At 37.2% G+C, this 11549-nt stretch overlaps 1 protein-coding gene across 2 annotated transcripts in view; it reads right to left on the bottom strand.

Moving 5' to 3' along the window:
- Nucleotides 1-10467: 10467 nt before the first annotated feature.
- LOC128737045 (apolipoprotein D-like) overlaps nt 10468-11549 on the bottom strand; it is a 131173-nt gene continuing 130091 nt past the window's right edge. For both annotated transcript variants that reach the window (XM_053831591.1, XM_053831592.1), the window contains one exon: nt 10468-10787. In XM_053831591.1, the coding sequence (XP_053687566.1) occupies nt 10648-10787 (140 nt within the window). In that variant the 3' untranslated portion in view covers nt 10468-10647. The remainder of the gene's footprint in view (nt 10788-11549) is intronic.

Here is an 11549-nt window from a genome sequence, read left to right as displayed (position 1 = left end):
ATAATTGTGCTACACTAGCTGAATAAACGATTTGTCATTTGTCAAACATTTATGCGCTAATTAAATATTTTAGCAGTCATTATTATTCAGCCATAGCTGAATATGCATCAAATAAAATTTATGTATACTTATTCAGCCGAATTTGGAGCTTATACAACCTATTTCGTTTGAGGCAGAAAAAACACTTGTTAAGCAATTATATCACCCTTTATAAAACCTCTGTGCGCCTTGTTTTCAGCTTCGCGCAAATTGGTTATTTAAAAACGCGCAAAAGCCTATATTAAGCTCCATTGCAGCTTCGAAAGCAGCTATTAGCAGCCACTAAATATACATGTTTAAGAGCTGAAAAAAGGTTTTTATTTCTAAAACTAAACCATAGTTCAGCCATAGGTAGAATAAATTCAGCTATAAATGCGTTTGATCAGCCTGAAATTGTTACTTGGGTAGCTGCTTTCAAAGCTGCAATGGAGCTTAATAGAGGCTTTTGCGTGTTTCAATTTGCGCAATGCAGTCAATTCTATTTTTAGAACGAGAAATAGTTTTGCAATGCTTTTTCAGTCGCTTAATCAACGTCTCATCGACCTTTATGCAGCCAAAAAATAATCTATTTTTGAATTTCAAAAATGTAACGCGTCAAATTTATTTTGCTATGGCGTCATAAGCTATATTTTAAATTTCGAATAACTTGAATTCGTATATGCAAGCTAATTAAAAATCTTTCGGGAATTAAACCGCCATCTTCTGAAATTAAAAACTTTCCAACTAAATTCTGCTATTTATATTTATTCGTGACAGATACATATTTCGCCTACGACATGCAGGCTTCATCAGTGTCTGTTTTCAAAAAATCTTGTACACTGGATCGCCTTAAACCAACCCGTAAACAGCAAGAGCAATTGTTGTTTACGAGTTGGTTTAAGACAATCCAAGCTGCAAACACTCAAATGGTGTTTGACCAAGCGATGTTTAAGCTACTTTAAGTTTTTCCAAACCCGCTTTCCTCCAAAGCTGATAAATAAGCTTAATAGCGGATTTTTGTGCTAAACGATCCGCTTTTAAACAGCCATAAATATAGAACCGTTTTACGGTTGCTTAAAGGTGTTAAAGTGGCTTTATAAACCAGTAGACGCTTTCATTAGGCTCACAGCTGTCAAACTTCTTTAAAGCAGCTTAAGGGTGTTAAAGTGGCTTTACAAACTAATACCAAGCTTTCATTCGATTCACAGCACACATACTGTCAGATCTTAGAGCTTTGCAATTCGACTGGCAGCGAAAATATGTCAGTTATCGACATTATCGACTGCTTCAAGTGTAAGGATATTTTCACTGTCTGTTCTGCAGATGCAGATGGGGCGGATCATACGATGAGTGCTTATGGATCAGAAGATGGCGGTTCAATTCCCGAAAGATGACATGTAATTTTAATTAGCTTGCATATACGAATTCATAGCACGCCATAGAAAAATACGACGCCATAGCAAAATAAATATGACGCGTTCTATTCTTTTTTAAATTTAAAAATAGATCATTTTTTGGCTGCATAAAGATTGATAAGACGTTAATTAAGCGACTGAAAAAGCATTGCAAAACTATTTCTGGTTCTAAAAATAGAATTGACAGCATTGCGCAAATTGGTTATTTAAAAACACGCAAACGCCTCTATTAAGCTCCATTGCAGCTTTGAAAGCAGCTACCCAAGTAACAATTCCAGGCTGATCAAACGTTTTTTAGCTGAATTTATTCAACCTGTGGCTGAACTATGGTTTAGTATTAGAAATAAAAACCTTTTTTCAGCTCTTAAACATCTAAGTCAAGCTTCGGGCTTGCTAATAGCTGCTTTGAAGCTGTAATGTAGCTTAATAGAGGCTTTTGCGCGTTTTTGAATAACCAATTTGCGCAAAGCTGGAAACAAGGCGCACAGAGGCGATATAACTGCTTAACAAGTGCTTTTCAGCCTCGAATAAAATAGGTTGTATAAGTTCTCCAATTTCGGCTGAATAGGTATTGTACAGTTGTTTACATAAATTTTAATCGATGCATATTCAGCTATGGCTGAATAATTATGGCTGCTAAAATGTTTATTCAGCGCATAAATGTTTCTTGGGAAAGCTCTATTCATCGCAAGTCGACGTCGCAGAGTCGGAGGTACCGATTTGTCAGCACCTGGACTTGTACTGGATGGTCAAAGCATCGAATGGTCAGAAAGCGCCAGCAACCTAGGTTTTATCTTCCAAAATGATTTGCAGTGGGATGGCCTGATAGCGCAGCAATGCGGAAAGATTTATGCTAGTCTACGAACGTTGTATTGCTGCACACCCTCCGCACCGACTGCCACGAAACTGAATCTGTTCAAATCCCTGATCCTGCCGCATTTCCTGTTTGGCGATGTTCTGCACATTCGTCCCAGCGCAAGCTCCTTAAATCGTCTGCGTGTCGCATTAAACTGTTGCGTGAGATTTGTGTACGGATTGAGCCGCTATGACCATGTGAGTCACCTTCAGCAGAACCTCATTGGGTGCCCTTTACAATGCTTTTATGCTTATCGGTCATGCGTTTTCCTGAGGAATCTGTTAAAAACACAGTCTCCTAGTACTCTACATAGGAGGCTTATCCAAATCCGTGGACGCCGTTTGCAGAGTTTGGTAGTTCCAGACAATCTACGCAAATTCATTGTTTGTTCGAGGCGTGGTAAATTGGAATTCGTTACCACCCGCTGTTAAACGTTCATCGTCGGAAGCAAATTTCAAGAGAGGCTGCATCGACTTTTGGAACCGAGACTAATTTTATTTTGAATTCGAGGGAAAAATCCTGATAATGTAGTTGTAGTAGTATGATAGTTAATTAAGTTGTAAAATTGTGTAATAACTGTTGGTAATCGGAGGTAGCAAATTTTTTAAAGATTTATGTCTTAAGCTACTGGACAATGAATAAATGAAATAAATAAATGAAAATGAAAATGCTGATAAACAGCAACCTGCAGTATAAAACGCCAGGGATGCTAATAAACGATTGATTTACTGCTGATAATAATGCTTATTGGTTACCTGAGTAGAATCAATATGTATATATAGAATGCCAGTGTCGCTGTTTTTCTATAGGGCTCATTGTGGTAAACATGATGCTAACAATCTGTATCAAGTCTGTGAATCGGGAACTTCGTTGTCAAAGTTGCTCATAGTTATTTATCTGTTCTTTATCTGTGCGCTGGTTGGTGCTGTCATCAGTGCGTTCTCCGCTGTGTTTTTATGCCAGTGAAATGGTTTTAAACGTTCTTTTTCTTTTCGTCCGGATGAATAGAATCCCACAACTGCGCCCTTTAGCACCGATTTTTCAGAAATTTGCAGCAAGCGAAGTTTCCAATCACATTACTTGGCAGCCATAATTGAAATTTTAAACTAGTTGCCAAAGTTTGACAATGAGATTCCCTTTTTGGTGAATCTCAGGCACACACACATTTGCATATATAATGTAAATACATAATCTGAACATGTGTGATGTTTACCACGCGCACTGCAGCGACACTGGCATTCTATATATATTGATTATACTGTTACCTGGGTAGCTAAAACCTAAACATATAACACGATTTACAAAATTAAAATAGGCATTCTAGTGTCAGTTTGTAAGAGTGGATCCGTCTGCAAGAGGGAATCGGATTGAACACTGTAAGTGAACCTTTTGTTGAATTAATGAGCGGCTAAATCTAATTCCAAATAAAAAAATATTACAGTTTTGATCAGCTCTAAAAGAGAGATTCCAAGAACTTATACGACATTCAATTTCGAACATGTCTAGAGCTAAGACAGGACGTGCTATCTGGCTTCTTACTCTTGTTTTCATTATGGCCGCCATCCCGACTGAAAATTCTTTACACACTCTGCGCCAAGGTTGCCTGCACATATTATTTTAACCCTCAAACGCAGCGGTTCCCAAAAGGGGGTTCACCAAAAGTTTTAGTGCAATGCAATTAAGATAAGAATTAGTTTCTAGTCATTGCTGCATTCGGTAGAATTTCAGATGAAATATTGAGGACGATCGATGAGCGGAAACATGCGAAAGTGAGCATTGAGAGGGCACCAAGAGTGGGCTAAGATAGTAGCCCGTCAACGATGTGAAACTGGAGAAAAATTTAAGGTGCAATAATAAGTATGAAGTCCAGCAAAGCACGATGGTATTATCGGTAGAAATGTGCATCAGCTGACTAAAGTGTACTTACTGATACAGCAGCATGTTGCTTTGTGCCACTTTAAAAATACTCTTTGCTGGCAGCTAGTTACATTCCGTTGGCCGATCATGCGTGGATTATATCACGACGCTCCGTATTAACTGTTGGAGAAAATCAAAGGATTCCAGGACTTCCAGGGCCTGTTTATTGATTTAAAAAAGTAAATCTTGAAAGCACCTGAAGCACGTTCTTAATTGTAACCATTGAAGTCGAACTGTGGATTACCCTGATACCCTTTGACAATGCAGCAATGATAGGACTGTGACTTGGCCGACGACATAATGTCTCAACTGCGATCTGATATAAATAACAAGATTAATTGCTCCGATAGCTCCAAGGCAGCATGTCTCATAGTCAACGTTGCTAAATCGACACTAATAATCCCTCCAATTTCGTAATAGCTATACAACGGATGAGCAGGGGGAAGTTTACCAAGACTATAAGCAAATGGATCGGTGGTGCCTTTGTGGGTCTTCGAAATGTTTGACGCTCAAATCAGAGCTTCCATCGCTGATGTCACCAGCCAAGTACAAACAGGAATTCGGGAGCATAAATGGAAGTTGATCGGGCATACCTTGAAAAGATCGATGAAGAATATAAGCAGATGCTCACATTTTAAGTAAAAACTGTACGTTCTTTCGTGCGAGGAAGCACAGAGATAGCAGAGACATTAAAAATAAATATTGAAAATAGCTGCTAGTTGGGTTTTTACGGAGTTTATCATAAAATTGCTCAAACATTTGACGAACCAAATTTTTAGCATCGGACATAACTTCCAGAAATGTCAGGGGCACAACGTACCCAAGTATCACATTTTTATTGACTTTAAAGCAGCATACGATACAGCCGGTTCACAGTGGTTTGATTGCTCTGGAATCGTGAACTTTTTGAATAACTCTTCATAGTATTTTTTTTTCAATATGGCGTCTTCGGAAGAATTTCTGTATATCAATAGACGCAACGACTGGTGGTTAGTCAGTTCGGAACTCAAACACAGGTGGCGCTGCAAAAATTAACTTTCAAAGCTATAGTATGTTCTAGAGAGTTTTAGATAATCTTATTATGAAGCTTTTTGCAGAAATCATTATTTCTCTAAGTATCACAGTTTTTGAGATATTAGGCGTCTTTCATGACGGACCCCCAAAAATCGGGGTTTTCACTGTAGCTTCAAAACTATGTGATTTAGGGAAAAATAATGTTTTGCAAACATTTGCATCTACTAAAATCACACACTTTTGCAAAAGAACGTGAGCACATATCTTCTATACAGAGCGAGTTAATGAATGATTTAGGTAAAAATTAGCCATATTTCGTTTGACTTCTTTTTCTTTGTTGCCCTTCTTTTTCACTTCATTTTTCTTAAGCGAAATCGTGTGCGAGATTCGACTGTGATAATCGTGTAAATCGGGGTAGTCTAAATAGGGGCAAATGTCGCAATATCACATATTGAATATTTGTGCAGGAAGTGATTTATTTATTGATCTCTTTTAGTATGCCGCATTTTGCACCTTTCTGGACACCGCAGTCTAAAAGTGCGACTGGCACAAAAAGTGCGACAATGCGAATGCTGTGAGTGAGAAAGAGAAAGAGAAAGAGTGACAACTGTAATGTTGCTGTTTTCTTTTGTCATATACATTGGAATTAGAGAAAATAATCTGGATTAATCCAGGTACAGCTGCAAAGCACAATATCTTCATTATTTAATTTGCATTTCCAAAAAATGTTACTCAGTCTTTTGGAGACATATATCATAATGTTTACTATATTCCATCACCCTGTTAGCAGCAAGGTAGCAAGCCAGTCATCGTAAGTACTAATCTCAGTTGTGCGGTACTGCTAGAGTTTAATAGCATAGGATCATTACACTCGCCCTGTAATTGTCCTGTACTCTGATAACTGGCTGCGAAGTTAAAGAAGGGTATTGTCTTAAAGACGGTTATACCCAAAGCTTCGCTCTACTTGCATCGCAAGAGACTAGTAAGAAAATCAAACTAATGTTAGGTAATTAAAAGTCATTACTTTGAGCCTCTTAGCGAAATCTCGAATACGGGAAAATTGTGATAGATTTTTGTTATGTAACAGAATTAAACGGAAAACAGTTAGTAAATGAGAGAAAAAAGAACATTCAACGGAAGTTCACACTCGAATTGGGACTTCTGGTTGATAAACCACGTTGTGGAGGGGCAGGTAATTTGCTAACTTACATGTTACAATCTATTTTTTTTCCTAATATTTTTAATAGGGAACTCCAACGATGGCAATACGGCCAGAAGATTCTTTTGAAATACAGATAAATCAGCTAAAATAACTGGAATTGAAGTAACCTCTATAAAAAATCATAGGGGTTGTGTACAAGACACGACCGCATATATAGGTGACGCAGGACTACGTAAGTCTCTTTGTAGTGATAGTAGCATGTATTCATGCTTGTAATCATTCAATTCTTCATGTATACATGCTATATGCAACATATATACATGTTACATGCGTTATGTGTAACATTTATCAAAGTAGTAACATTGCATACGTTCAATTCTCAAAAGATTGTGCATTTGAAAACAATTTAACAAAATCTAGAACATAAACTATTGCTTTCCTGCTACCTTACTGAAATTAAAGATTGTTTTTATTATCCATATTTCCCACGTTGAAGGGATTTTACCAATTCAATCCTATTTTATCAACAGCACATCTTTTCACTACACTTCTAATGAAACGGCAAGCATGCGTATTCATACAAAGTCGTATTATAATCGAACACTACAGCTGTAGCACATTTTTCCAACACAGATATCAAATTCGCCGAGGTTTAATCGTCTCGTAGTAAAGAATTTGCGATCTGTTGGGACAACGTACTTGTGTAATTTTTTCTGGCACACTTCCCTAACACAGACATCAAATTGGACTAGGTTTAATCGCGTTCGTAAGAAACCTGTTGGCACGAGGGGGCTTTGTCGCTCTCTCTGGCGCACTTCCCAAGCAAGGACATCAAAATGGTCTAGGTTGGACCGCGGTGTTAAGAAATCTTGTTGAAATGGGGAAACTTTGTTATTTATTTTGGCTTACTTCCCTAGCACAGATATCAAATTGGTATAGGTTTAGATCATCGTAAAGAATCTTCCAACCAATCACAAAGCGAGAATTCCTGTAAAACATAGGTTCATTATTTTAAATTTTTCAATAGTTCAACATCAAGAATCCATATTTTTCTTCATTTGGGTCACATCTTAGAAGATTTTCCGATCGATTGGTGTAAGAATATTGAAAATCGATCGGAAAACCGCTGAGCTATTAGCGCTCAAAACCTTTCATTTTTCGTGACGCTAGCATTTTTCGATTTTTTGGAATGACACCCTATCTCAAAACTTGCCGTAAGACGTAGTCCTACGTCAAAAGATGTGCAGCAATACTCTCCGTTATCGCATCAGGAATGGAAATCAAAGTAGAGAAGTTTGAGAAGTACTGTTTGGATACGGCAAGACTTCTGGTGGCATTGTACCTCTGATGCTATATGCCTATGCAATAAAGTGTTAATCCACGGATCAAAAGTCATCGAACATTTTCTGGTCCCTATTGGACAGCTTTCGGAGGAAGCACAAGAAAACCGAAATAATGACCTTAAGAGGTATGAAAAATTGATTTAAAAATATACAATAATAAATATTGTTTCAATAGATATAGATTGGACCACACCAGAAAATGTTCTGCAACAGTAGCAAACGTGGATTTGCTGCATCGCCTTCTCGAATCATCAGATCCCTTAATTAGTAGCATAAGGGCGTCACGAGACAAGTCGGCGAATGAACTATGCGGCGATTCAAAATGCATGCTCGATATTTAATTTTCTATTTATTACTTTGATTTTCTTACTAGTCTCTTGCGATGCAAGTAGAGCGAAGCTTTGGGTATAACCGTCTTTAAGACATTACCCTTCTTTATCGGCAGGCTTCGCAGCCGGTTATTAGAATACAGGACAATTACAGGGCTAGTGCAAGGATCCTATTAAACTCTAGCAGTACCACACAGCCGAGATTAGTACATACGACGACTAGCTTATTAGATTAGCATCGTGCCTTGCTGTTTACAGGGCGATGGGATATATTTAACATTATGATATATATGTCTCTAAGAGACTGAGTAACACTTTTTGGAAATGCAAATTAAATGATGAAGATACTAAAAGAGACAAATAACTTAGCATGTTTTAAGATCAGTTTTGAATGTACTTTCATTTTAATTATATCTCAGTCGCCAGTTTTTCCAACTTTTTATTGTATAGCAGTACGAAATATGGCTAATTTTTACCTAAATCGTTCGTTAATTCGCTCTGTATAGAAGATACGTGTTCACTTTCTTCTGCAAAAGTGTGTAATTTTAATAAATGCAAATGTTTGCAGAACATTATTTTTCCCTAAATCACATAGTTTTAAAGCTACAGTGAAAACTCCGATTTTTGGGAGTCAGTCATGAAAGACGCCTAATGAATATGAATATATGGTACTACCTCCTGCCTTAGCAGAACATCCGTTCATAGCAATGAGCCTATCATGTCAAAAAGAGTTGAACATATTCAACGATTGGTCATGCTTCCCAACTCTTGTATGAAGGGCCAAAAGGGAATTGGTCGATAAGCAACATCACTTACACGTACCAGGGATTTAAAGAATCTCCTTCCAAGGGCTAAGTCGCCGTAGTCAATCGTTGAATAAACTGTCTTAATGCAGAATGACTCCAGCAGGTAGGGAGAAGAGCCCGCTCATTATCCACGATGTGTTGTTAATCGGGCCAAGATTAACCCTAGAAAGTTGACTGTTTCACTCTCCCTAGGCCCACCGTTTCAAACAAGTGCTCTGATGGTCCCTCCCTCTTCCCGATTCTAGTTTATTTCTGAAATGTTATATATGTGAGTAAAAATAGAACAATCTCCCAGTAGTCCTTGGAATGGAATAGAGTGGCGGCCTTTTGGATTCCATAAGTGCTTCTAATAATTGATTTAATTTTTTCCAGTATCCATGTGCAGTATTAACACTTGTATTGGCAAAGTTTTCACTATATAGCAAGAGCTGCTGCATAAGTAAAACGAAAAAAATAATTAAAATAATTTATTTTATGCTTACCTATTAACAAGGTCGTGTGGAGCCGCCGTCTGCCCAAAACCTCGATTTTCAGATCAGGCAGCCGGGAACCACCCAGTATCGCACCTTCTAGCTTGACTACTCAATAGAGCATTGAAAAAAAAAACACTATGAAAAGAGTTATTAAAAAAGTTCCCGATTCCGAGCAATCAAACCACTGTGCGGTCGAGCTCTGCTATGGCAGATGCACGAACATGGTTTTCCACATAAACTATTTTTTGTTAAATATCGTCAGGGGGTTCACGGACAAAAAAAGGTTGGGAACCGCTGCTCTAACGGGTAAAACCGTCTGTAGACGGCCTTCGCTTTTGGAGCTCCAGAGCCACATACGGAATTTGTCTTGAATTGACAATATGTTCAGAACAGATTTCCTGACATTTTGATACTAATATCACAACATTCTGACCATGCGTTCAAAAGTTATCATCTTTCAAAAACAAGAATTCCGAAAAATTCCGAAAAAAACTATGGTGCGAATATTCCCTTTTTTACGTTTGAAGAAAATGGACATCTAGAAAAAAATGTTCGATCTCAAATTTTTCCTATGCTTTTAAAGTAGAACTACTTCTTTGATTTCTATATTGGGGTGCACTTCAGAAAAACAAAAAGGGAACATGTAACGAAAAGTGGTTATGGTTTGCACGCTTATAACTCAGTCATCCGTCAACAGATTCTAGAGATATTGGTATCAATCGATTGGAAATTTTTCAAAAAATCCATTACAACACAGTAGATTACATGTTTCCATAACAGACGTTTAATAATTGAGAAAATATGAGTCGAATATTTAATATTTTATTATTTGCATTGTTTTGCCTTCCCACGTCAGTGGGACAACATATATCTGTATATAGCTTGGTATATAGTCACTCTAATGGCGACAAGCCATTACGAGCTGTGCTGCCAATTTCATCAGCTTTTTACCTTCGGAACGTTTAAAACAGCAACTGAACTGCCCTTGGAATCCAGCGATCAAGTAAAAGCACAATATCCTGTTTGTGATATGAGAGCGGTAAAGTTATTTATTAAATCAACTGCACTCTCTAGATGATGGGATGATAAAGTTTAAGTTTAAAATACTCAAAATGAAGCAAGCGCCAAGCTTCATTTTTGGCAGAACCACGGTCAATTGTCTTGTTTATTAACGTATTTGTAAGTAAATTAAAGTATTTTCTACAAATGTACCGGACATAGCCTAACGCTAACAGTCACGAATTCTATAACAACATTATTTTGTTTTGCAGGAACATGTATCATAGCTTGTTTTATGTAGACAACTAGATGCAGTTACGAGCTATTTGGGCAGTTACTGTTTTTGGAAATAAACAATCTCTCGGGGTCTAGACTAAGCTGTGTTAATGCGCTGTAAATTTTTTTCCTTGTGTCAGCAGAATAATCTCTTTCTCGTCCTAGTAGCCAAATTTGATCTGTAAAAATATAAACAAAATTAGGTAATAAAATTAAAATTAAGAAAAAATTTAATTTAGAGAATTTTATATTGGAACTTGCTGTACATACCCCGACAAAAGTTGAAGCTGTATGTGAAAAGATGTGTGCGAGCGTGGCAATGCATCCCAGATAACACAAGAATAGAAATATTACATAATTACATTACATTACATTACATTACATAATAGAAAGTTTACATTAAATCGTATGCATGTCAATTTTACATTGGAATTGTATAATGATTAGAGTATGTCAAAACAAAGTGAACAATACATTGTTTTGTAGTCGTGCGTGTCCTCATATACAACTCATGACTGTAAATTATAAAGCAGCATATATTATAAAGCAGCAAAATATGTAGTAATATTTCAATCATATATTCAGGGGTAGTAAGATGCGTGTTATAAAAACGGCTGTAAAAATGCAAGATAGAATTGTTGCGGAGTTTCCACCTATTTAGAGTCCCACGCGAAAATTATTAGCGTGGTTATTTTTTGCATTTGCCACACATGTTTGCAATTTACCAATTTGAACCATCAGTTTTTCGTTATTGCCTCCTCCTTGGTAGACAAGCATATTTTCAATGTATTTAGTAAGTGCAGGATAACTATCATTAAAAAACGAATTTGCGTAGGACTTGTAAAATTGCTGCAGGGTAGGATAACCAACGTATTCTGGGCCCCATCAGCAGCTGTATATAATTTGGACACTTACAGGACAATCTGATGGAAGTGTCCAAA

Source organism: Sabethes cyaneus, chromosome 2, assembly GCF_943734655.1.
Source record: "Sabethes cyaneus chromosome 2, idSabCyanKW18_F2, whole genome shotgun sequence".
Classification (NCBI taxonomy): Eukaryota; Metazoa; Arthropoda; class Insecta; order Diptera; family Culicidae; genus Sabethes; species Sabethes cyaneus.
Note: the sequence above shows the minus strand (reverse complement) of the source record. Positions and strands in the feature narration are given on the sequence as shown.